The sequence below is a fragment of the Brassica napus genome, chromosome A8 (genome assembly GCF_020379485.1).
Source record: "Brassica napus cultivar Da-Ae chromosome A8, Da-Ae, whole genome shotgun sequence".
In the NCBI taxonomy this organism is placed as follows: Eukaryota; Viridiplantae; Streptophyta; class Magnoliopsida; order Brassicales; family Brassicaceae; genus Brassica; species Brassica napus.
This window is the reverse complement of record NC_063441.1, coordinates 8,539,671-8,567,527: the sequence shown is the minus strand read 5'-3', so window position 1 is coordinate 8,567,527 and position 27,857 is coordinate 8,539,671. Positions and strand designations below refer to the sequence as shown.

General features: G+C 42.9%; 2 protein-coding genes across 2 annotated transcripts; one reads left to right on the top strand and one right to left on the bottom strand.

The window, feature by feature from the left end:
- Positions 1–2,861: 2,861 nt before the first annotated feature.
- Positions 2,862–20,399, bottom strand: LOC106418749 (meiosis-specific protein ASY2). The gene is made up of 9 exons (XM_048738575.1): positions 20,132–20,399; positions 9,101–12,247; positions 8,862–9,018; positions 8,633–8,791; positions 8,230–8,546; positions 5,238–7,906; positions 5,034–5,168; positions 4,072–4,958; positions 2,862–3,998 (listed from the first exon to the last, which is right to left on the bottom strand). Exons 6-9 carry the CDS (start codon positions 6,040–6,042, stop codon positions 2,886–2,888), a joined length of 2,940 nt encoding a protein of 979 aa, XP_048594532.1. The 5' UTR covers positions 6,043–7,906; positions 8,230–8,546; positions 8,633–8,791; positions 8,862–9,018; positions 9,101–12,247; positions 20,132–20,399; the 3' UTR covers positions 2,862–2,885.
- Positions 13,136–14,113, top strand: LOC125576909. The gene has a single exon (XM_048737433.1). The coding sequence runs from the start codon at positions 13,136–13,138 to the stop codon at positions 14,111–14,113; it is 978 nt and encodes a 325-aa protein (XP_048593390.1).
- Positions 20,400–27,857: the final 7,458 nt, after the last annotated feature.

Sequence of the window (27,857 nt, the reverse complement as noted above, 5' to 3'; positions counted from 1 at the left end):
AAAAGATGGCCCTGGCCGTCGTCGAATCAGCGAGGAAACTCCGCCCATATTTCCAATCACATTCGGTAGAAGTTCTCACCGACCAGCCGCTCAGAACTGTCCTGCAAAACACGAACAGAGCCGGCCGTCTTACCAAATGGGCGATCGAACTCGGAGAGCTCGACATCACCTATAAGTGCAGAACCGCTGCTAAGGCCCAAGTCCTCGCCGATTTTCTCGTGGAGCTATCTCCGGAACTCGCTCAAGATTTGGAAACCTCGGATTCAACATGGATCCTGCATGTCGACGGTTCCTCGACAAACAAAGGCTCTGGAGCAGGAGTTCAGCTTCAATCCCCATCGGGAGAGCTCATTCGACAGTCGTTCAGCTTCGGTTTCCCAGCATCAAACAACGAAGCAGAGTATGAGTCACTCATCGCAGGCCTTCGCCTCGCCAAAGCAGTCAAGGCAAAGCGACTCAGTGCATATTGCGACTCACAGCTCGTCGCCAGTCAGTTCAGCGGTGATTACGATGCGCGCAACGATAGAATGGATGCTTATCTCCGAGTTGTACAAGCATTGGCTAAAGAGTTCGAATTCTTCGAGCTCACCAAGGTTCCTCGTGGAGAAAATGTCTGTGCGGATGCGCTAGCAGCACTCGGAAGCAAGCTACGCGATCAAGTCAAAAGGACTATTCCAATTCACCGAATCGAGAAACCAAGCATCGACATCTCAACGGAATCAGCTAACTTCGTCACCACAGAACTCGAAACAACGCCCTTATCTGAGACCAACGACGACTCCGAGATGACAGACCAAGATCAGCTACTACCCGACTGGAGGACTGAATTCATCCAATATCTCACCGCGGGCACACTTCCAACGGATAAATGGGCCGCAAGACGATTAAAGAGGCGCAGCGCGCACTACGTCGTCATGGAAGAAGAACTCCACCGAGTAACGGCTAACAAGGTCCTCCTGAAATGCATTTTCGCCGAGCAAACACATTTAGTAATGGCAGAAACCCACGAAGGAGCGGGGGGAAACCATTCTGGAGGTCGATCACTAGCCTTGAAAATTCGGAACTTGGGATTTTTCTGGCCAACTATGAATACCGACTGCGAAGCATATGCCCGGCGATGCGACAAATGCCAACGACACGCTCCGAGTATCCACAGTCCAACCGAGCTACTGCGAACTTCCGCAGCACCTTACCCATTCATGCGATGGGGGATGGATATCATCGGACCAATGCCGAATTCTCGCCAACGTCGCTTCGTGCTGGTATTGACCGACTATTTCACCAAATGGATCGAAGCAGAAGCCTTCGCGCAGGTTACAGAGAAGGAAGTTCGTGGCTTTGTCTGGAAGAACATCATCTGTCGCCACGGTCTACCATACGAGATCGTGACAGACAACGGATCACAGTTTATGGCCGGAAGTTTTAAAGATTTCTGCAACAAATGGAACATCCGACTAAGCCCTTCGACGCCAAGATATCCTCAAGGAAACGGACAAGCAGAATCCTCGAACAAGATTATCATCGACGGAATCAAGAAGCGCCTTGACCTCAAAAAAGGACATTGGGCCGATGAACTTGACGGCGTGCTCTGGTCGCACCGGACAACCCCCCGAGGAGCGACAAAATCTACTCCTTTTTCACTCGCTTACGGGATGGAGGCAATGGCTCCAGCCGAGGTCAACGTAACAAGTCTCCGCCGGTCCAAGATGCCTCAGCATGTCGAGCTTAATCAAGAGATGCTGTTAGATGCCCTAGATGGGCTAGAGGAGAAGCGCGACCAAGCCTTACTTCGAATCCAAAACTACCAAAACCAAATCGAGAGTTACTACAACAAAAAGGTCCGATCGCGTCCTCTCGAGCTCGGCGATCTGGTTATGAGAAAAGTCTTTGAGAACACCAAGGAACCCAATGCTGGGAAACTCGGCGCAAATTGGGAAGGACCGTATAAGATCACTCGAGTCGTCAAACCAGGAGTATATCGACTCGAAACTTCCCGCGGAGAAGCAGTTCCACGAGCTTGGAACTCCATGCATCTTCGTCGCTTCTACTCGTAAAACGAGTACCCTTTCAGAACGAGTAAAATGATCTACATCACCGTTTTACTCGCAAAAAAAAAAAAAAAAAAAAAAAAAAAAAAAAAAAAAAAACCGAGTAGATGCACCCTACGGTCACTTCTACTCGTCCAAGTAAATGACTACCAAGTCACTTTTACTTGGACCAAAATGAACTACGAAAGGCTTGATCCTCCCCGGAGGTACGTAGGCATCCCCTCTACGGGGTCCAGCCCCAACCTAACAAAAATACATCTCGTCTCACTCCCTCGAGTAAAAAATGACGAGAGCCAAATGATGCTAGCCCCTTAACTCGAAAGCGGCGCACGAGCACTCATCCCACTTAGTCGACGATATCCTGATCAGATATCGAACGAAGGGAAAAACAGAGTTCCGCGTCACCGATGCTCGAGGCATTGACCGACTCACGAGCGAAATTTCTGGATCTTATTGCAAATCGAAGAATAATGAGTTGGCCGACCAAATTTCTCTCGGTTACCGCGGAGCATCCAGATACCTTTTCCTCGGAAACTCGTTAAAAGTCCTTGCCTTATTTTTTCTTTGTTATTTAGTTACAGACAAGGCTAACGGGAACGACTTAACGAGAAACGAGTTACGATTCGAAGCAAAGCAAACATTTTATAAAAGCCTTTAAAAAAGAAAGAGGGGTAAACATCCCGAGTATCGAACAACAAGACCCATATGGGCCAACGATAGATAAAGGTTCAAAGGTCTCAACGAGACCGAAGTACAACATAAGGAGAAAAAGTCTACTAAAAAGCAAACTGCGAAAGTACAACAAGAAGAGAAGGTCCTCGACCAGATAGCAGCCCCCTATTCGTCACCAGCGGGAAGATTCTTGCCACCATCACCGTCTTTTTCTCCGGGACCCGAGATGCGACCAAATTTGGCTGGGGCTGGAGCAGTCGCGTCCGCAATAGGCATTCCCGCGGGATCATCGTCACCCTTCTCCGGATCTTCCGACGAGGAAGCGGATGAGCTGGCATTCTTCGACGCCTTAGCGGGGGAATCTGTCAGCACAATGGTCGGCACTGCCCCGTCCTTGAGAACAACCGCTCCCGCCGATGTCTGCTTCGCGAGATCAGCATCTTGATCGGTGGGTTGGTTGGAAGATACGGCCGTCTGAGCGGGCTTCTCCGTCGGATCTGCAGATTGGGGATCTCGGTCGGCGAGGGGAGTGCGAAGGGCAATGGCAGCCTCTGAATCGATCAAACCAATGTTCGATCCAAATGGGTCGAGCTGACGCCAAATCTCTTCGATCAGGAACCGAGACTCCAACACTAATGGGGAGAGGCGAAGATCTTCTGCTGGAATTTCCTTTACTTCCAAGCGTTCCGCTTCCTCTTCATAATGCCTCTCTTGCCCAGCGAAGAAATCGATGGTTTCCTGCGGGATCTCGACACCTGAGGCCTTAATCTGCTCGAGACATTTCCTTGTTCCAAAGGCTTGGCTATAGAGACATCTAGCATCGTCATACTTGTCCCTTTTGTCTTCACGAAGGGAAATCCTGTGAAAGCGTTTCTCGGCTTTAGCGATCATGGCAATCAGCACGCGAACCCTCTCGTGCGTGACCTCGTATTTACGAGATTTCCGAAGCCTGTCCATCTCCTCGGAATGCCTTAGCAATTCCGCAGCCATTTTTGCCTCTAGATCAGCCTTTTCCTTTCGCTGCTTATCCACCACGAACTCGAGATCGTTCATCGCCTCCTTACACATCTGCAGTTCAGCCGCGTCAGATGTTCGCGTCTCGTCAAACGCTTTCCTGAGAGATTTCTCCTGAGCAATGGCTTCAGCCTTTTCCCGCGAGGACACCCGAAGAGCCTCCTCCGCTTTCTTCTTGGCTTCTTCGCTCTCACGGATCTGCTCTCTAGCCCGCCTGAGGGCTGTGTCATACTTCCCGACCAGAACATTCCAGTCGCCGTGGCTCTAATCAAAACACAAAAAGACTTAGCCAAAATAATTTAAGGTTCGGAAAAGAAGGGAACGAACAACCGCTTACCTTTACAGACGAGCAAGAGGCATGCTCATACTCATCTTTGAAGATGAGATCTCCCACCGAAGGGAGTTGATCGGGACCGCCTTTGACCAACCGTAACAGGCGAGCACAATCTTCCGGGTAGCAAGCCAGCGGAAGCTCACGGTTAAACTCGAATCTGAACTCATCTGCCGGGGTTTCCTTAGGGCGACCGGATACTCGGGTCTCAGATCCCTCCGTGACATGAGCAGGGGACTCATTCCTCGAGCGGTCCCGCTGTCCTCCCGAAGTCGATATTCCCCTCGGAACCTCAGTAGAACGCAGATCACCGGCCAAGGCTCCACGGGATACCTCCTCGGTGACTCGACTCTCCCGTCTCCGTCGGCGGAGGGCGATGGTCTCATTCTCATCATCCTCCGAGGTCCCAACCTCAGGGATAGCTTCAGGAACTAGAGCCTGAAGTTCCTCTTCGCAGACCGAGGATGAGCGGGGCATAGCCAATTCTTTCTTCTTCATCTTTTTCTTCTTAGGAGCGTCCTCGGCGGGCAAATCTCCGGCTTTCCGTTTCTTACCCCCTTTTTTAGAGGAACCGTCTGCCCCAGTTTGCCCCGGCTCAGAAGATTCCTTCGGATCCTCGGCCTTTTTCTTGCTCCTCTTCGAGGAGCCACCAGTACGCGTTTGCTCAGCAGCAATTGGGGTCGACTCTACCGCTTCCAACCCCGAAGGGCCAACCCTGCTCCCAGAAGCGCCTCGCTTGGCGCCTATCTTTTCAGCTACAATAAGACTAAGGTCGGGCAATTGCTTCATTGTCTTGGCTCGGTTGATCTCTTTCTGCTCAGCTCGAGTAAAGAGGGATAATCTCTTCGAAGTCGATTGATTGACGAGGGGAAGCAAGTTTGAGATCCAACGTTCTGCAAAGAAAAATTCTTAATACACGCTATTCACTTGCTAGGAAAAGCAGAAGGGAAACAAAAAAAAAAACTCACGACTAGCAATTTGATCTATGGATCTTTGAATTCTCTCCCGAGTAAAGTCCTCCCAGTGATCTTGCTTCTGCAACGCAACGATCCGAGCACTCTCCTTCCAATCCTCGGGATAAGTGGCGAGATTCGGATGACCAACTACAAAAGGAAAAGAGACGCGTTAGACGAGCATATGCTACAATTGTCGCATAAGATACTGCGCAGTACCCATCTCTGCATTCCAGAGAACGCGATAACCAGACTTCGGAGGCTCCTCGAACGCTGATCTGTTCGACTTCACATAGAAATACGAACGCTGCCAGTCTGAGGTTTTGGTCGGGTATCCCGTGACCACGTTATAATTTGGGCGCATCCTCGTCGAGACGAGCCCATCATCGGAAATTGAGACTGAAGTCAACTCCTCAAACGACCTCACACTCATCGATGTCCCTGCCTCAGCCGCGATCACCGACAGAACGACCATTAACCGGAGAGAACCGTTCATCAACTGGCTTAAGGCGACTCCTCTGCGGAACGCATAAGCCGTGACAATTCGGGGAATTGGGAACCACAACTTCGTGTCGCTCCGAAAATACGACTCGTAAATGCATTGATATCCCTTCGGAGGCGACCAAGGCCTCTGATCCCGTTTTGGAACGATGAACGAGACCCCGTGTGCATTGAGATCTCGGAGGAGAGCTTCCACCGACTCCACGGTAGACTTCGTCCTCTCAACGTTGGACCAATCTTGTCCATCGATGACCGAAGGTCGAATTCTCCAAACCTCCAGGGGGCTCTCCTCAGCGAAGATGTTCCCAGGGTAGTAGCTGATCGGGACAATCGAGGCGTCGACCGCTTCTTGACCGTCGTCGTCACCCCGGAACTGTTCTCTCGCTTCCGAGACCAGGAGACGCTGCGATAAATCCATATTCCCCGTATCCATCATCGCTTCGTGATGGACATCGTCAGAGTCCCGAGAAGAGACCGCCCCCTTTCCCTTTTGTTCTCGCGTCAAACGATGAGATGACGACATCTCGGATACTCGCAGATCTAAAAACAGAGATAAAGAGAGAGAAAGGAGCGTAGAGAGAGAAAGTACCTTTAGCGCTGCGGAGGAAAATGAAAAGAAGTGGAGAGGGGGTCGCTATTTATAGAGAGAGATAAGCGCGGGGATCAAAGCGTCATCATTACGCCTAATAAGGCCTAAGTGGGCCTAAACCCAATTAGGCGCGTGATCAACAGATGCGCCGGTCCGTATTCTCGACCCGTAAGCATTTATCTCACGATCACAACGCGTGAGAAACGGACGCATCAATCCACTCCCTCGATCGAGGAGTATCGATTGAACGGATTGACTCCCCAACGACCTGTCATTTGCTCGGATTGAACCTTTTGTTCTCCGAACCACAGACACCAAATTCATCAAAGATCGATTGCTCGACCATCAATGAACTGGGGGGGGGGGACTTACTGTTGGGGATGGATTTAACCCATCCACAAAGCCCATCGAACAAAGGGCCCAGTCCAGCAAACCGAGTCGACATCGGCGCAGAAGCCGATTCTCGAGACATCGACTCGACAGGGAGCGCCGATAGTCGAAGCAGAGAGCAAGCAAAGCGAGGTTGATCGACTCAACGGCTCAGCGAGCATCTCATAATCAGGCCCGAAAGGCCGACAAAGCCCAATCAGTAAAAAGAGGTTAGGTTAAGGTAATCGAACAGAGTATAAAAGGAGAGGAAAGCAAAGGAGAAAGGCATCGACACTTAGCTACACAAACTTAGCGGCGAGATTAGGGTTTATCATCCGTACAATCATCTCTCTGCTATTTGTACTTTTCCGGTTTAAGCTCTCACGAGCTCCGGCTTGCTTTTACTTTCTCCACCTTTGTAACATCATCTCGAAATCTAATAAACGCCTCTGTTCGACCCATTTCTAGTATTGTTTACTTTACCTGAGACCAAACTCACCTTAAACATTGGGGATATATCACTCAGCCATGCCAAACAACACATATATGATCTCCTCTTCAAAGACATATCGCATAAGAACCTGTTTATCCGTATCGTCGCATTCAAAATTCATCAAGTTGTTTACCTCCTAATCGTCGATGCCAGTGTTTCCTGTAGGCGTATTAAAGTGACTCACAGCCTCTGATTTGTTCTCTTCTGGAATGAATGGTGTCTATTTAGACATTACGACCGGAATACCTGTCAAATTCCACATGCCCCGATGAAGAATACGGCTTCTGGCGTCAGTGTTTTGACATTCGAACTTTATAGTATTGGAGTTTATCACAAATACTTCGACCATATGAGACTTATCCCCCATGGACCATATCTTATTTAGTATAGCATGGATTTTAGCAATATGGAATGCCTTCTCCGAAAACTTTCCCGTGAGAAATCTTCCCTTTAGGGAGAAGGGTCTTTGATTACTTCGTTGCGTACGTTAATGGAACCCACTCCATATTTCATCATGGTATCTACTTCATATTTCTTCAAAATTTTCGTATCCCCTTAAACTCACGAACCCAATCACCTCGCTAGAGTCTTAGGAGGTTGAGAGCCCTCCGCTAAAAGCATGTTCATTGCAATAACCCCTAAGTGGGTTCTTAGGCAATATTTTAGTATTAAAATTGAGTTAAGAGATTATGTTAAGAAACACCTAAAATTAGTCCTTCATTGGTAGTTTCTTAAGGTAAGAGTTCTTAAAAAGAAAATTTATTAAACATGTTTTTATTGACACTAGACTACAACACACACACAAGACTACAACAGACACAAGGTTAAGATCATCGAAACACACACCTTTCCCGAGCCATTCTTGACGTTCTTTGAAGAGAGAGTGATCCTGATATATGAATACAAGACCTGACCTCTTTGTCGTGAATACAAGACCTGCATTACAAGATAAATTTAAACATTTTAGCATGAACAAGATCAACATGAACATTTGAAACAATGACCAAAAGAGAACAAGATCAACACCAGGAACATTTGAAACAATGAGAAAACAGAACAAGATCAACACCAGGAACATTTAACCATAACCAAGAACTCTCTGTGACACACAAGCATACAAAATGATAACACAAGCATACAAAACTCTCTGTGACACACAACCATACAAAACTCTCTCATCCGTGATCTTCTCTGTTCTGCCCTTTCTTTACACACATACCATAACATATATTAATTACACACATACCATAACTACTCACCTGGTTTGCTTTGCGTCCAAGACTCATCTGCTTCTGAAACAGAAACCGAAACAGAAGCTTCATCTTCTCCCTCCCAATGCTTTTGAAACAGAAACATAAAGAGAAACAGAATACACTTCTGAAGAGAAACATTACATAACCAGAACAACAAACACAGAACTTAAACAAACAGAAACTTAAACTTAAACTCAATTTACTTAAGCAGAAACAAAACAACAAAGATACAACTTAAACCAAAGCAACTTGAAAATTTTACTTTTATTTGAATTAAAAAAAGTGGTAAATGCCTTCTTCAATTGCATACAAGAAGAGGTCTCCTGTTAGCAATTGGAACAATATTTTGAGATGACAAGAAGATTCTTAATTGAATTAAAATATACAACAAACATTAAAATATACTTACGGCAGCTTCCTCAGGACCTTCATCAAGTCCTTCCACTGAGATTAAATTAGCCTCATTCTCCAACAATTCTACCCTTCCTTTGATCTCATCAGAAAATCCTTTCGCTGTCTCCTTCTCCTCCCTAATTCCCTTCAGAATAGGTTCGGTCTCCACTGTCACCTGGCCATAATAAAAACCAAGATGCTTAACTGAAGAACATAAAGCATAAATACAAAATATTCAAACTTACAGAAAATTAGCCTCATCAGACAACAACTCAACCCTTGCTTCGATCTCCATCTCCTCAAATTTTTCTTTATCTATCTTCAGAAACGGTTCGGTTCCCAAACCATCTTCCGGCTTTCGCTTACCCAATAAATTCAGATTTTAATAGCAAATTGCAAAATCTAAAAGCAAAGAAAATTGCAGTTTAATCTCATAATCGAGAACTCGAATCAATGGAGAAGATCAAGGAAGAAAACAACGTACAGTGAAAAAGAAATCACGAGAGAAATTGATAATCAGAGTTGTGTTAAAGAAGAGAGAGCAAGAGAGAGGGACTCAAGCGTTGAGGCCTCATAAACACAGAAGAAGAAGAAGAAGTAAAAAGCAGGAATTGAATCGATGAAAGGACTCAGAGCATCTCCAATGTATTACTCCATTTTTTACTTCAAAATAGTGCAACACCAAAATGGAGTAAGGTTTTACTCTAATGTATTACTCTATTTTCTACTCCAAAAATAATATTTCTTAAATAATTTCATTTTTATTTTATTAATAATTGCAAATAAAATCTTATACTTATAAGAATTTACCAATTAACCCCAATTATTTTATGTTTACGATAATAACTAAAATATAAATTATTTGAATTAAATATTTATTATTAAAAAGTACAAGAAATCATTAAAAAAGACAACATATATATAGGTTCAACAATGAGCATTAGAATATTTTTCTCACAAATGATCAACTAATGCATTACGTAATGAAAAATGAGCTTCTTTATTTCTGATCTTCCTAAATCGAGCAAGAAAATTTTGAAATCGGACATTTTCATCTTCTGCAATTTCGATATCTGGAGGTGGAGCTTCTCTTCCAAGTTCAATTGGTGCATCAAGTTCAAGCTCATCTTCAATTATCATGTTATGTAAAATTATACATGTAGTCATAATGTCATGTAACACATTTTTTTTCCAAAAACGAACAGGTCCTTTGACAATAGCAAAGCGCGACTGTAGCACTCCAAATACACGTTCAACATCTTTCCTGCATGCTTCTTGTTGCGTTGCAAAATATTTGTTTTTAGAACTCCTTGGCTCTTGAATAGTTTGTACTATGGTCGACCATTTTGGATAAATACCATCCGCTAAATAGTAACCCATATAATATTCTTTGTCTTGAATAAAATAATGAGCAAGAGGAGCAATACCTTGAGCAAGATTGGAAAAAAGATAAAAAGAGTCCAACACGTTGATATCGTTATTAGTGCCTGGCATTCCGAAATATGCATGCCATATCCAAAGATCATAATCTGCGACAGCTTCAAGAATTATAGTTGGTGATCCACTACGACCCGCATATTGTCCCGCCGAACCGGTAGGACAATTCTTCCACTTCCAGTGCATGCAATCTAAACTGCCAAGCATTCCAGGAAATCCTCGTTTTTCACCAATATAAAGAAGTCTGACAAATACAAATAATATCAAAGCGAAATGCTGAATCACAAGATCAACAAGCTCTTTCTCAGACTTCTCCGTTTGGGCAATATTTCACCGACCTTAGCGGATCCGGAACGGATTTTCCAGATTATTAAATTACTTATTTTATGTTATTTTTATTTTTATTTTAATTATTTATGTTTTCTGTTATTTTATGCATTTATTTAAAATTATTAAATAATCTTTTGTGGAATATACTATTTTCATGTTATTGTATCATTTTAAATATTATTTAAGTAAAAAATAAAAACATGAAAGATTTAAAGGACCATTTTATAAATAAAAAAAGTTCAACTCCAAAATGGAGTAATGAGTAAGATTACTCCATAAATGGAGTAACCCTAGCCATTACTCCATTTTCAACTCTAAAATGGAGTGGGGTTGGAGAAGATTTTACTCCATAATGATGTTTGGAATTGAAAATGAAGTAGGGTTGGAGATGCCCTTAGAGCATCTCCAATGGTGCATCAAAACGAGGGAAAACATAAAAAAATGAGGGAAACTCATTTTTAATAGTACATCATTTTGAGGGAAAAAATGATTTCTAATAGTACATCATTTTGAGGGAAAAAAATGAGTATATGAACAGTATTACATCAAATTTGAGGGAACATTATTCACAACCTCATCTTGATGTCAAGCTTTTTTTATTTACATAATGATCCTTTATTTTACGACAATCTTTATTTTATGCATAAACAAAACATTAACACTAAACATAACTTTTATAATTTTATACCCAATATGTATATACTGATTAAACTTCTTAAAATAGAATTACCAATAATTAATTATTAAAATATAATTAATAATTTAGAATTTTATAAATTATACTATATAATTTTTTAAAAAATATAGAAAACAATACCATTGAGATACATAAGTAATACAAAGTTAAAAAAAACACAAGAAACGTAATACAACATTTAACAACTCTAAACAGAAGACAAACTTAATACAATATTGATGAAAATAACTTAATAATCAGGTAGGTTATTTCCAGATCCACCAAGATCATTAAAATATTGACTGAATGTGGTAGATGCATGAGGAGTTCCTTGATCTTGGTGTTGTGTAACCTTTTTCGGTAAAATCCGTATTTGTTCAGCTTGAACATATGCACGAATATTTAGATCTTGAATGTAAGCTAAATCTCGAAATAAAATTTTGTTCTCCTCCTTTAGTTCTTTTAAGGCATAATTTCGACTTTGAATCTCCAAGTGGTGTTCTCTTTGTGCAGTTGTCTTTTCTAGTTGCTCCAAAAGTCGTTTGTTTCCTTCTTCTAAAGTATTGATGACGATAGATGTTTGATCATCACATTTTCTTTTTAACTTAGACTTTTTCACTCCAATTGGTCTCTGAGATGAAGTCTCACCAGTAACATCTTCACTGTCATCTAAATTTAGAGAAAATGAAGACAAACCTAGAGATGCTTGTGCAGCAGAATCAGGAGTAGGATTTTCTGATTCAGAAGATGTATATCCAAAACCACAAACCTGGAGATGCTCTTCGAAATGTATTGATTGATCATTTGTGGGAAAAATATAGTAACAGTACTGTTTAAGTCTACTATTACTTTGTATGTTGTTATGTACTTTTATTAATGTAATAAATATTTGATTTTTACAAGTTGAAGTTTGGTTAAATTGTATAATTTAAAAATAAGTGAGAATAATTTAAAATAAAGGTGTTCTTTGCAATATATAAAAAATTGAAAAATGAATATAATAAGATTTGAGGGAGAAAATGAAGGGAACCATTGGAGCAAATCACAAACTCATTTTGAGTTTACTTCATTTTGAAGGAAAAAATGAGGTAAACCATTGGAGATGGTCTTAGAGAGTTCGGAGAAGTCGAAGATTTCGTCGACTGCGTCTTTTCTTCTTCTCCCAAAATCACAACTCCAATCCCCTTCCTACACGTGTTAAGCAAGAGTCAGTTCTTTAAACCCTTAATTAGGAGATGTGCCTTAACTAATTACTCTCTCCGTTTCATATTAAGTGTCTTATAGAAAAAAAATTTCGTTACAAAATAAGTGTTATTTTTGATTTTTAATGCAAAATTTATTAATTTTATACAGTAATTTATTTTTTTTATTGGTTAAAATATGATTAGGTGTATAGGTAATTGTGCTTTTATATAGAAAATACACAAAATTTAGTTATTTGTTTAATCTAGGTGCACAAGGTAAAAATGACACTAAATATGAAACAGGGAGCAGCTTTTTTTTCTTTTTTCTTTTTAATTACAAAATACCATAAGCAACCCCCATAAAGTACTGCAATAGACATGCTCTAATGATTCTGAGTTACCTGTAACCTCCATCGGAAACCCTTAGGCGGCGCCAGCAAGCTGCCTTAGGGAAACAGAAAACCTTGAAACCCTAGTCACCAAACTATGGACTCATAGCCCCTCTTATGTACGAATCTTTCAATATTACAATGTAAAAATAGTTTTTAATGATTTATCTGTTTCGATTCTCTGATTACGATCTTGAATTTTAAAGAATTTCTCTAATGCCTAGTGTATTGCACAATCACATTTTTGTGAAGATCAATTTCGATGATTTGTGTTATTTAACATAATAAAGCATACATCCGTTGATGTCACGTTTTGTTTTGTTTTGGTTTTTAAAGTCCTAGCAATTTGCGATCCTGAAGTCCTTCGAATTACCCTAATGCCTAGTGTGCCATATCACCATTTTTTAGGAAGACTATTTCTTCTTGTGATACATATGAATTCCCAATGCTAACCTTTCCGTAAGTAACATTGGAGCATCAACGTTCTAAATGAATATTGAATAATGATCACAGAGCTTGGTGAACGTCTTGGAAAAGTAATTGTTGTGGCTTTTGATCCTGACAAGCCACAGGTCCAGGATTATGTAAGAATACAAATTCGCTTTGATGTCTCCAGACCCCTGAGGAAGACGATGGTGGTTAATCTACCGGAGGGTGGATCAACGATTGTCAAATTCAACTATGAGAGGGTACAAAAGAGGTGTTATGAGTGTCAAAGATTGAATCACGCCCAAGAAGTCTTCCCAAAAATTGTTAAGAAGCGTAAAGATGCGGCGTCTGAAAGAAGGCAAAGGATCCTATATGAAAAGAGCTTGGAAGAGAAGATCATTGGTCCACAAGACCCTCTCTTTGGAGTTCTATCTGAAGCTCAAGTGGGTATCTGTCCGCAGACGGGTAGAAAAAAGATTTCGACGGAGGTACTTGATGAAATGCGGAGATATATGCTGATGGCTACAGAGAAAGATAAGCTACTTCGTATTGAGAGAATCAAATCTTCTGTGGCTGAAGCAGAGAAGGACCCACTGCTTCAAAAGACTGTTCTTAGATTGGAACCTTCACCAGTGTTTACTACTTTTGCTGACAAGGGGAAGGGAAGGGTGTTTGATCTTGATCTCAACAAAGATGTGGATCCAATCTTTGATTCAAAAACTGGAGAAGGAAAACTGATGGCGTCTGCGATTCGAGCTAATAAAATTGACCTGCCTAGACTGATGAAGGATACATTCTCTACAAGGCAGAAGTTGGAGCTTGATCATAGAAATGTAGGAGTAACTAACTCAGGTCCAAGATCATCATCGGCTCGAAATGTTTTCAAGGACAGTGGCTCGTATGCTAGCTTCGAAGGCAACTCAACGGAATATGGTCTTGAATTCTCTGCTGCAAGATCATCCGGGGTTGTTCAGAAAACTTCTAGAACAAGACGTCGTCCTCATATCCGTAAAAGGCAAGGGATGAAGGATGGTGGATCAAGGATTCTCTAGGAGTTGTATGGACAAGGAGATTCTGCCTCAACTGTTGGGGCAAAAAGGAAGGGTTCAAGTGAGGAACTGGAGGATGGAAGTCGCAGTACTGCGAAGAAGAAAGAAACAAAGGTGATCCCGCGTGAGGGATCGCCAAAGCTTAGATGAGTATCATCAGCTGGAATTGTCAGGGCTTGGGGAGGCCTCAAGGTCTGACAATTTCCCGCCTCAGGGAATTGCGTAAAAAACATTTCCCTGAGATTCTTTTTCTTATGGAAACTATGCACTGTAGAAATGTTTTGGTTGATTTACAAGTATGGATGGGGTATGATAGGCTTTTCACGGTAGATCCAGTTGGACATGCTGGGGTGTTGGCAATTTTTTTGGAAAAAGTCTGTAAATATGAAGTTTTTGGATGTAAATAAAAATATGGTGGACTGTGTTGTTCAGTATGGAAATGTTTCTTTTTCTGCTACGTGTATATATGGTCCGTCGGTGTGGAAGAAGAGAGTTGAATTATGGGAAAGGATCAGCAGAATCGGTGTAAATAGAAGAGATTGCTGGTGTGTCTTTGGGGACTTCAATGACATTTTGCATAATGGAGAGAAGATAGGAGGCTCATGGAGATCAGATGAATCCTTTCAACCGTTTAATCTCATGTGAATGCTTGTGAACTGGTTGAGCTACAGAGTCATGGCAATGGCTTCACGTGGAGTGGCAAAAGGAATGATACATGGGTGCATACAAGGCTCGATCGTTGTTTCGGTAACAAGGCCTGGTTTAAAAAATTCCCCTGCTCTAATCAGTCTTTTCTTGATAAAAGGGGATCGGATCACAGGCCAGTGCTTATTCTTCTGATTGAAGCACAAGAGGTGTACAGAGGTTGCTTTCGGTTCGATAGAAGACTTTTGGAAACAGAGGGTGTACATGATACAGTTGTGAATGCGTGGGTGCTCCCAGGGTCAAGTGGTACAAGATCCCTTTCTAACAGATTGAAGGCATGTAGAAAGGCTCTCAGTAACCTAAAGAGATGGGTCAAGATAAACTCGAGAGACAGGATATGCCAAGCAGAGCTAGCGCTGGAACAAGAACAGTCTGCCTTATCCCCTTCTACGGATAGGATTCATTTTTTGAAAAGGGAACTGATGAGAGCACAGAAAGATGAGGAGACTTACTGGTGGCAGAAGAGTAGAGATAAGTGGCTGAAGCGAGGTGATATGAACTCCACTTATTTCCACTATTCTGTTAAAGCGGCTCGAGCAAGAAAACATATTGACAAGCTCCTCAATGCTGATGGTGTAGAAGTTTTCTCTGAGGCGTCTAAGGGTGAAGTGGCAGTGCAATTCTACTCTGAACTTTTCAAATCTTCCAACCCTCCGCCGTTTACTTCTTGGTTTCATGATATGAGACCAAAGGTTACTCAGCAAATGAATCTCGAACTCACTAAAAGGGTCTCAGCGATGGAGATAAAGGAAGCGGTGTTTTCTATTAATGCAGCAAAAGCACCAGGCCCTGATGGAATGTCAGCGCTTTTTTTCCAGAAATTTTGGAATGTGATTCAACAACAAGTGATTGGTGACATACAGAGGTTCTTTGAGATGGGGATCTTGCCTCGGGAATGGAATTATACACATCTTTGCTTAATTCCAAAAACCCCTGATCCCAGAACTATTGCTGACCTTCGTCCAATTAGCTTGTGCTCTGTGATGTACAAAGTAATATCAAAGATTATGGCGAAGAGATTAGCCCCGGTGCTTCAGGAGATAATCTCACCTACACAGTCGGCATTTGTAGCTGAACGCCTCATGACAGATAATATCACCATTGCGCATGAAATGCTCCATTCCATAGGGGAAGCTCAGGATCCTAACTCATCAAAGATGGTGGTGAAAACTGATATGTCGAAGGCATATGACCGTGTGGAGTGGGGATATCTTCAATCTCTTCTCTGCGCGTTAGGATTTGATCAGAAATGGGTCAGGTGGATTATGAAGTGTGTAACTTCGGTATCTTATTTTGTGTTAATAAATGATCAACCACACGGTATGATTGTTCCACAGAGAGGTTTGAGGAAAGGAGATCCACTTTCCCCATCTCTGTTTGTGCTTTGTTCTGAAGGTTTGTCCCACTTGTTGTCTAAGGCTGAAGCAGAAGGAGGTGTCTCAGGCATTAAGTTTGGAGAGACAGGTCCCTCGGTGAATCAGCTATTTTTTTGCAGACGACTGTCTGTTTGCTTGTGAGGCGTCTGAAGAACAGAGGAACAATTTGATCAAGAATCTTCGAAGATATGAAGGAGTAACAGGGCAAGTAATAAATCCAGATAAATCGTCAATCATCTTTGGAAAAAGTGTCTTGGAAGAAGATAAGATAAGGGTGAAACAGAGATTAAATATTGAGGCTGAGGGCGGTGAAGGAAAGTATCTTGGCTTGCCGGAGAGCTTGAAGGGCTCAAAAATCAAAAAGTTTTCTTATCTTAAGGAACGCTTAAGCAAGAAAATTTCAGGATGGCATGCGAGAACGCTGTCTCAGGGTGGTAAAGAGGTGTTGATTAAGTCAGTGGCATCAGCTATTCCGGTTTTACCTATGTCAGTATTTCGCCTACCAAAAACAGTGGTTTCAGGTTTGCATAGTGCACTAGCAAACTTTTGGTGGGATAATGGTGATGATAGGAGGAAAATCCATTGGCTGAGTTGGGAAAAAATGTGTCTGGCCAAGGAAGATGGTGGAATGGGTTTCCGAGATTTGGAATGCTTTAACCAAGCTCTTCTTGCCAAGCAAGCGTGGCGACTCCTTCAATCTGATGAGTGTCTGATGGCGAGAATTCTCAAAGGAAAATATTATCAGAATAATAATTTTCTTCAAGTCCAACAGTGTAAAAATGCTTCCTATGCTTGGAACAGCATTTTATTTGGAAGAGAATTATTGATGAAAGGAATGAGAAGAGTGATTGGAAATGGAAGGCAAGTTCAAGTTTGGACTGACCCGTGGCTGGAGGACGAAGATGGAGTCTGTAGACCACCCATAAGGAAACAAATATTTTTTGATGTGAATCTGAAAGTGTCAGATTTGATAGATCATCAACGAAGAAGGTGGAATCAGAGAAAAATGGAGATATTATTTATCCCAAGTGATTCTCGAATCCTTGAGAAGAATCAACCTGCTGTTTCTGAACAGGACTCTTGGATATGGAAGAGAACTAGAAACGGAGTATATTCAGTAAACACAGGCTATGAGTTGGCGGTTTCTGAGATCAAGAAAGACTTGGTAAGAGGACAGATTGAGAAGTCCTCGCTAAATCCGTTAAAGGTGGTGGTATGGGACTTAAAGGCTCCATCTAAACTCAAGGTGTTCATATGGAAAGCTGTTTCTGGTGCTTTAGCTGTCTTTGATGCGCTGGAGAGTCGGAGGATGAAATGTGAAGCTGTCTGCCAGACTTGTGGTGAGGAAGGAGAATCTATCAACCATGTCCTTTTTTCTTGTACCTTGGCTCGACAAGTCTGGGCAATTTCGGGTTTTCCACACCCACGAGATGGATTTGATCAGACTTCGTTATATGTAAATTTGAGTTACATTTTCACAGTATGGAGGAATCATGAAGAACTGAGATGGAATACTGGGAGGTTCCCATGGCTACTTTGGTATCTCTGGAAAAATAGGAACTCTTTGTTGTTTGAAGGAGTCCTTTATGATGGGATGCAAGTGTGTAAAAAAGCTTTTGATGAAGCTGATGTATGGTTATCTGCAAAAGAGGAGATGGTAAGGGATGAGGAAACGGAGAGTAGACCACAATGCAGACGTGAGATCGGATGGGTTGTTCCACCGAGACAGTTTGTCAAATGTAACATTGGGATGAAATGGTCTAATAAGAAGAAGGAACTTGGTGTGGCATGGATACTGAGAAACTCTGAAGGTTCGGTATTGCTTCATAGCAGACGCTCTTTTTTGAGAGTTTTGACAAAAGATGAAGCATACTATCTCAGTTTGGTTTGGACAATAGAAAGTATGGTGTCCCTTAAGTGTCAAAGAGTTTACTTTGCTATTGAAGGAGGAATGCTGGTGAATGCGATTAATAGACCAAAGGCTTGGCCTTCCTTCAAGAGTAAAGTGAGCGAGCTTCGACATCTTCTTGGGGAGCTGCTGGAATGGAGTGTCATGAAAGAAACAGGGGATATAAATAGAGATGCCCGGTTGATTGCCAGCAGCGTTATTAACTGTGATAGGTTTCAGTCATATGTGGCGAGAGGGTACCCTAGGTGGCTGTAAAACAACTTTTTTGTATGAGCCTAAAGCTTTGTCGATGCTTTAGTAGCTTAAGAATGGGGTGATAAGGATACTCTTTGGTTGTATAATAACTTTTAATGAATGAATATATTCAGATGGCAAAAAAAAAAAAAAATGAATATTGAATAAAGTGAATGTTACGTCGATCCAAGAAGGAAATCGGAATCTATAGGTTCCCTTACTGATCATAAACTGACAAAAGCTTCACTTTCAAGGCGTTGGCCATCTTCTCTCTCCCTCACATATCCTTTCTATTAGCCAATCAAACAATTTCCACGTCAAAATGTTTTGGAATCAGTGAAAAACAAACAAGACCCACAACAACGCGATCACCCTCAGATCTGGTTTTATCATAAATAAGTAAAAGGACAAAAACCCTTTACCATTTTGAATAATTCATAATCACTATACATAATTAAGATCTCATTCTTCAGTTATTATCAGTATTCCTTTTTACACATGTGTAAGAAACAATCTCGGAATCAAGTACGATGTAACTGTTAAAAAAATATACTACTCATGCCTCATGTTCAGCTTATCAGTTTTTGCCCTTATATATTTTTAACTGTTTACCAAACTTATTTTTGAACATCTTTTTATTTTTCCCTCGTATATTTTATCCAAAGTTCACAAAAAATTATAAATTTCTAATTTAATTATAAGTTTTAGACATAAAAGTAATTAAATTTTGGATATTCTTAAGCTTTGGAATGTAAGTTTTAACTTGAGTTTTAGTATTAAACTTGATAGTAAAAATGTTTAGATATCAAAAAACTTTATTGGGGGTATATTTATGAAGTTTTCCCATTTTAGTTTAATTAAAGGAAAAGGGAGTTCAAGTTTAAATTACATTGACAATTCCTTCTCTTCGTGAAAGGCCCATTTCTTAGTGCATCTATGTAATGCATGCACATATAATTTATGTACAATTCTACATCTGATTACACGTATACAGGAGGTATTTACACACAATTTTGATGATGTCCAAGTATCATATGATCAGGTATACACAGTTTGGATGATGTGCAAGTATCATATGCGAATAATAAAAACACCCGCGCTTATACTAGTATATACAACGATACGTTTATATGTAAATGAAAAGACAAATCACATGGGAGGACATGTGCATACATATCAAATTGACCCCAAAAGCAGTAACCATCATACATTACTTATGAGGTGGAGTAGTTAGAATGACGTCAGGTAAAACTTTTATCAACAGAAATGTACAAAGCTCATCTATACAGAACAGGAAACCACGGAAGCTTTCTTCTTCTTCTTTGTTGAAAGCAATTCAGATCAACTCCAAAAACAAAATTCAGAGAAGATTCGTTCCTCATATTCATGTACAGACATTTCAAAGAGTATAATATCATGATGGTTTAAGGGGAAACCTAGAATTAATAATAAGAAAGACAAATAATCAATGTCCTGACTAGAGATCTTCAGAAAGAATTAACCCCAAACTTAAACTCAAAATTGGAACAAATGGCTGGAATACTTGCAAAAATGCTTTTATTTGATTAATTTTTACATTTAATTCAAAATTTAAGAAAATAATTTACGGGAAATGAGAACTTAGCATTATGTACAAAATATTGGATGCCCAAATATATGTATCCTTCATTTGAGACAAACAGACTGTCCAGTAAACAGATCCTACTTAAAGGTACCAAGTTACGATCCACATACATAACACTCATGTTCATAAAAATTGTCTTTAATTTTGGAGGAAAAGGGTAAGCGTAAACATACCTTCAAATTATGAAAAATTAGTGCCTTTAAAAGAACCTGACACTTGAATCAATGAAGAAAAACCCTGAAATGTCATGTTTTCCCACAGCTTTCTTGAGCTTTTTTTTTCTAGTGTTAAATGTTAGAGATTTTTAGTTATTTTGGCTCTAAATAAGGGAAATGAAAAAGAAAGTTCAAGAAAGCTGTGGAAAAATATAACCAGGATCTTCATGTTCTCCTTCTCCAATTTCTACTCACGAACTCAACTTAAGAGAATTGTGTGTGTGTGTGTGGGTGGGGGGGGGGGGGGGGGGGGGGGGGGGGGGGAGAGAGATATTTAGCTGAGCAAGTTGCATATACAAACTTTAGAGGACCACTCTATTGTGATATAATACGAAGTGAATGATATGTGAGCCTCTCCTTACCAGCGAGGGACTGAGAGATAAGAATAGACTTCTTATGCCTTTTCTTTATTTTATTTTATATATAATTTATATCAAAATCCATCAAGTTCAAATATACTATACCTATTTAATTTCAACATTTCTAGTTTAAACCACTCCATTGCTACTTAACTAAAGGAGTAGATGGGTTTATATTCTTAGACACTTTATAACTTATGTTTTACATTTTGAGACACTTGAAAATTATTGAAGCACTTTTTTAAAAAGTTTTAAAATACATTTCAAAATACTAACTATTATTTCATTTTCTCATTTCTCTCTTTCTTAGGAATTTCTCATCCATTTTCTTATTTATTTTAATTATTGTCCAGTCGATATTTTTCTCTTGTTTTTTTTTTATTTTGTTTCATTGTTTTCAGAAGCATTAATATTTTCTTAATATATAAATTATACTTTTGTTTTCTATATTTTAATATCCAATTTAATAGCCCTATGCATTTTATCTGGATCCAAAAATTCGAACTAGAACCGACCGGAAATATTTTACTCTAAACCGAACAAAACATTTACAAGTACCTGGTCGGGTCCAAAATTCCTCTATCCAAAAGAACTGACCCAAGTAGCCCAGAGCTAGAAACCCTGATCCAAATAGACCATACCTGATCCGAATCCGACTGGTCAGAATGCCCAGACCTACAATATATACATATTTTAGTTGTTTGTAGAAATGAAAAAAATGTCATATAGATGATACATAAGGTTTAAACCATCCCATCCACACAATTCCAATCACTTTTAAACCAATGTCTTGTACTTAAAAAATTCATCATTTTTCCATTTTCAATTTATCTGATGTTTAGGATTTTACACACTAATTAAATAAGCAAATAAAAATCTTGTGGGAACCGAAATTCGCACTGTCGATTTCCGTTTAAATAAGGAAACTAAGAAAATCCTAGTTTCCCAGAGGACCCGGATATCTGTTAATTACCACACGTCAAGCAATCAGAACACGAGAATAACAACGATAAAAGTAAGAAATCGAAAAGAGAGCAAAGTAGATCTTATTCCGAATCTGCGTATGAGCGTTACAACAAGGTATAAGCCTGGGCTCGAGAGCTGTCGGCGAGATTCCTAGTTCTAGCAACCCTAAGACGGCTAAACCTAATTGAGTCGCAGCTCGAAATAACAAAAACGGAAAGTTGCCTAAATCGCTCTAAGTGCTAAGTTTGCTCTGAAAAAGTTCTCCCCTCTGCTCCTCGCCTAGGACTCCTTATATACTAGCTCCAAGGTCGGTTTACGCTTTTACTCTTCTGCCCTTAAGCCGTCATAGCATAAAAATGGAGATATTCCATTTTTCCCGATCTTCACAATTATCTTCAAAACTTCCGTATTTATCCGCGGAAACTTGACATTTATCCTTCCTCGTGGGCCAAGCGCGAACCATGCTGTGGTTCACGGGCTTTTGGTTAAGAAAAATCGTAGGATGGGCCTCGAGTCGTGTTTTAGGTCCCTTTGGGCCGTCTTCCGACTCGACACGTTTACTACGAGTTTTCCGCGGTTTCTAATCCGCGAAGTTTGATCGATGAATTAGAATAGCGGGAAACATGGACTGAGCTTGCTACGGTCTTCGGGAGATAGCATTCGAAGGTTTGACGAGAATGCAAGGACTGGTGTCGTATCGATGTTCGGAAAGGTTCAATCGCTACACAGCGACCGAACTTTGGCTCGAGCCCGGTCGCTATGTAGCGACCGAGCGAAACGAGTGCTCGGTCGCTACGTAGCGACCGAGCTTCGGCTTGAGCTCGGTCGCTACGTAGCGACCGAGCGGGACGATCGCTCGGTCGCTACGTAGCGACCGAGCTTTGGCTCGAGCTTGGTCGCTACGTAGCGACCGAGCGGGACGATCGCTCGGTCGCTACGTAGCGACCGAGCGGGACGATCGCTCGGTCGCTACGTAGCGACCGAGCTTTGGCTCGAGCTCGGTCGCTACGTAGCGACCGAGCGGGACGATCGCTCGGTCGCTACGTAGCGACCGAGCTTGGCTGAGCTCGGTCGCTACGTAGCGACCGAGCAGGACGATCGTTCGGTTTGAATCCCAAAGAATACTTCTTCGTAAAAATAACCTCGTATAGGTTATTTTTACGAAAATTACATACCTTCTTTTACTAACTCTTTCGGAAATACGATCTCTGAGGATTTTCGGGTGGTAATTCCGTCGTAACCGTTTTTGACCCCAACAGTTAGCCCCCCAGCCCGTTAGGATCATGCATGGGGGGATCCTAGCGTGCGGTTAGGCATGTTTGGCAAGTTAGGCGTGATGGATGGAATTAATATGCGAAAGTCCGAGCTTGAATAGTAAATCCTCATGTCTTATAAGAAGAGAGGTAACTTGTTCCATAATTTTTTCACTTTCTTGTTTTTTCTCTAAGATCTTTCAAAAAACTTTCTATCTTTCTCTCCACCCTTTTCCTCTATTCTCTTAAGAGAAGTGTAAAGATGTCGAGCAAGAAAAAGATTGCGAAAAAGGGTCTTCGTCCGCGAGTCCTTACGAAGAGCTCGTCGTTCCGAAGATGGAGTTCGTGCCTCACTCGGTGCATCCTGCCGAGAACGAGGCATGGTGGGTTGCTCATTATGGCTCATTGATCCTACCCAAGGAGAAGCCATTCCCGGTCCTGGTCCATCGTGGAGTCGAGGAAGAGGACGCAAGCAGGACTACTGACGAGTTTCTCGCGACGATGCGGTCGTTCTACCACATCCCGGATGTTGTGGAGTTCCGGGTTCCCTGCCGCGGGGAATGTGCTAACAACCCCCCGGAGGGTTACTTTACTTGTTATGAGGCGTTCATAGTGCGTTGTCGCCTCTGGTTCCCCATACCCGAAATTCTCGTCCGAGTGTTGGACCGCTTCGAAGTCGCGATAAGTCAGTTGACACCCCTTGCCATTCAGCACCTTATTGGGATCTTGATCCTAAGCTATGAGCATGGCCTTTCCCTTTCCGTCGATCATTATGAAGCGCTTTTGAGGCTTCAACTTGTCAAGGATACGGATAAGCATAGTTTGTCCCTCGGAAATTTATGTCGGTGGTTAAGAAGTTCATTTCGAACTTCAACTTGTGGAAGAAGTTCTTTTTCTTTGTTCGTTTGGACGCTGCGTCCGTCGAAGAGAGTTGCATTCCACTGTTCCGGAGGTTGCCGAACAATCGTCCCTTCATCAATCCTCTTGCTCCGTTCCCTGAGGACATTATCGCGGTGAGGGATCTTCTCAGGAATGGTCCCTTCTTCTGGACTTCTTTCACGCCGAGAAGGGTTCGGAAGGCACTGAAATTTGTGCAACCTGGTCCAGCTTTGGACGCGGATACGGGAAGCGACTCCGAACCCGACGACCAGAATCCCGTCGAAGCTCCGACAGCTGCGCCGGAGTCGAGCTCTTGGAAGGGAAAAGATGTCGATCTTGGCGACATAGAGTTTTCGATGGACGACTCTATGCTTCCAGGATGGGATCCGAACCTTGCTTACGGCGACGGAAGCGGTTCGAGCGAGGCCCCCATTCCGGACTTCGATGATTTCTTTGCTGGGCTGCCATCGGGTTTCGATGCTCCTCCTCCTACGAAAGAATCGGCGAGGCCGAGAGTCGTTGCGGAAGGATCTCGCATCATCAATGGGGTTAGTTTTTTTTTGGGAATTTTTTAGTGATTATCCTATGTATGGATTTGTAACACGCCCATCGATTTTGCAGGGCCTGAGCTTGCTGGGCTCGGCCATCGAGGCGGGTCATAGAGAAGCCATGGTCTACCGCTTCAAGGCGGAGAAAGCGGAGCGGGATCTCGCTCGCGTGCAAGGCGAGATGCTGGAGCGAGAGGCACAGCTTACTCGTGATCATGCGCGGGCTGTTCGTAGAGCGGAGAGGAAAGGCAAAAGAGAAATCGTCGAGGTGATGAAGACTCGCGCATCTCAGTTCCAGGTTGAGTACGGGAACCTTAAGAATGCCTTTACCTCGGTGGGCGACTTTCGCGAGTGCCGTGGTTCGGTCGGAAGTCTTTGGAGGACGCAAGCCGACGACTATGTGTTTGAAGAGGAAATGAGCTTGATGAAGAGTGGGATGAGTGACCGTGCCCACGCTGAGGCGCTTATCCCTCCGATCGACGAGAGGATTCAAGGGTTCTGGGATTCCATCCCGGTTTCTCCTGATACCGAGGAGGTCCCGATCGATTTTCACGATGGTGGCGAGGAAGTGGATCGTCCTGCGGATGCGTTTGGTGCTTCGTTGTCCGGGGACTTTGACTTTGGATTATGAGGGATGGATCAGTTATCCTTGTTTTCGGCCGAATGTGGCCCTTTGAATTTGGATTTCGTTTAGGCCAAGATGGCCGTATTTGTATTTCCGGGACTGGCCGTTGGTGGCTTTGAATCCCTTGCCGCTTTACGCGGTTTATTTATATGATAAATGTTTTGTTTCGAGTTTTTCCTGAGTAGGGTTGAAGTAAATACGAGTTGTCGTCTCGTATGTAGTTCTAATTAGACGTTCAATCTGTTGGTTCGTTCGTGATTTTCGTAAAAATTTATCTGTCTTTACGATTTTCGAGAACATTGAGATACGAACGGAGAGGCATGGTTTATGATCTCGTATCTTTTAGATATCATGCCTTGAGATGTTTGAGACCAGAGCGTTGGGTTTAGGGCAAGACCTAGGTTTACTTTCGGTTAAGGTTTGTGCGGTGACTAGCCGGCTATCGTTTTTCCTGTTGCGATTTCTTCCTGACTCGCACCGGTTTAAAGTCCGCGATATGTTCTCGGCTTATATGACTTGTATGGTACGAATCGAGCATCTTCTCAGAATCAACTGGAAGTGCTAAACCAAAATTTCGGATTTTTGTTGTAGCGCGCTTTTGTCCTTGTGCTGGACGTTTTTAAAGATCAAAAGAGTGATCGGATTGCGTTTGTTTAAGACGGCTGGCGTGTTCGTCGGGGCCAATCGACGAACGGGGTGTAAGGTTTTTGGTGGTCGCGTTCGGACAATTTGTTTAGCATTGTCCTCGAATTTTAACTTTTTGCGACGTCTCGCAGTTTTTTCGAGGATTATGCGTGTATTTTTGCGTGTTTGAAAGGTGATAATCTTTACGATTTTTGGGCCGGATGAGGCCGCAGACGAGCGTAAACTGAAGCGTAAGCGTTTTCGATAAAAAGACAGTGTATATTGTAAAAAATTTTATGTTTCTAAAAACTCGATTACAATAATGGCGATTGTGGGAGTATACGAGTATACGCACCCACTCCCCCCCCTTTTTAGAGAGGGGGATAGCTGAACTCGTCTTTTGACAAGCTGCCTACGTACCCCTTTCGAGGATCAAGCCATCTCGTAGTTCTGTTTCATGCCGCGAGTGTTCTTACTCGGCGGTTGGTGTCGCGATGTCCGCCTTGACCGTGTCGATCGTGGCTGGGTCGACGCTATTTTCCGGATGTTCCGGTTGAGTTGTCGCGTGGGCTTCGGATTTATGTCGAGCTTCGACGTCCGATGCGTTTGCGTTGACAGACGATTTTACTTCGTCCTTGTGCGGGGCGCTTTTGGCCGAAGATCGATCTATCTTCGCGCGTTTGCCGTTTGCAGAAGCCGTGATTTGCCTTAACTTATGCTCCGCGAGGAAGCATAGTCGCGACTGTTTTTGGCATCCCCAGATGGCCGCGACTCCGCTCGGCGTTGGGAACTTGAGACCCAGGTGGTAAGTTGACGGAACTGCCTGCATGGCGTTGAGCCATGGGGTTCCCATGATCACGTTGTAGATAGCGGGATGGTCGACTACCGCGAATTCGACGATTTTCGTGATCTCCTTGGCCATGACTGGCAATTGGATTGATCCGAGAGTCATCGACACTTCGCCTGAAAAACCCGTGAGTGGTTTTGGCGTCGGAATTACCTCTCCGAGTTCGATACTCATCCGCTTGAGAGTGTCGCGGAAGATTACGTTGACCGTGCTTCCCGTATCGACGAGTACCCTTCCGACTTCTAAATCTCGTATGACGAGATCTATGACGAGCGGGTCGCAGTGAGGTTGGTCGATACCGCCGGCTTCTTCCTCCGTGAAGGTGATCGAGCAACTTTGGCCGTCTCGAGGAGGAGACCATGTAGGCCAATTTGCGCTTGATTCTGCCTTCCGTTGGTAAGCCTTGATGGCTGACACGGTATCGCCGCAGTATTGAGATCCTCCGATGATCATATTGACTCTGCGACGATTGTTATCGTTCCCTTTGTCATCCGGCCTCCTACCGCGTTTATCCCCAGGTTGGTTTCGTTGAGGAGATTTTTCGGCGGGCGGATTTCTGTCCGTCTTTGGAGGCCGATCAGAATCGAGGATGAGATCCTTGACGCTAGTTACTTCCGAAAGCTCTCCAGCGAGCAGCTTCGCGGCCAGTCTTGCTCCTAAGACTTTGCAATTAGTCGTGGAGTGTCCTCGGGATTGGTGGAACTCGCAGAAGGTGTTCTCGTCATACCCTTGATTGCGAGTCCATGTGTTGCCCGTGGTCCGGCCTTGATCCGAATTGATCGCATAGTTATGCGCTCCTTGGAGATCTTCCCCCTCGTGATGGACGTACTTGTCGTTACGAGAGTTCTTCTTTTTCCCCTTCGGATCTGCGTCTTTCGAGGATGGTCTTGCCGGCTTATGTTTTTGCGATAAGACTTTAGTTTCTTCCTCCACTATGATATAGTCCGTTGCTTTGTGGAGGGCGTCCTGGATCGTTCGCGGTTTGTCGAGAGTTATCCATTTTCTGAATTTCGACTTGTACCAGAGCGTCTTTCTCAGCGCGTCGATGGCCACTTTGTCGCTTATCCCGCTGACCCTGGACATTATCAGTTTGAACCGACTGATAAACTCGCGGAGGGGTTCGTCTTCCCTCTGGGAGAGACTCCAGAGATCAACATCGGAGGTTTCCCTGTCTATGAATACAGAGTACTGTTTGAGGAATTCCGATGCGAGCTGTCGAAAACTCCCGATGGTGTTGCGACGAAGGCGTGCGAACCATTCGAGCGCTGCTCCTTCAAGATTTTCGACGAACAGGCGGCAATAGCCGGCATCCTTTTCGCCGTCCTTCAGTCTTGCTCTTCCCATCGCGATGTGGAAAGCCTGAAGGTGCGCTTTCGGATCGGCCGTACCATCGTACTTCGGTACTTTGATCTTTCCCGGATCGGACACCCTCATGTCCGAAATGCGACTGGTAAAGGGGGTCTTTCGAGCTCCTTCCAGCAGTCGATCGATCTCGGGGGCAGCACTAGTAGCATGATGGATTTGAGACTTTACGGCTCTCACTTCTGCCGCAGTCTTGGTGATGTAGTCGCGAAGATCGCGGA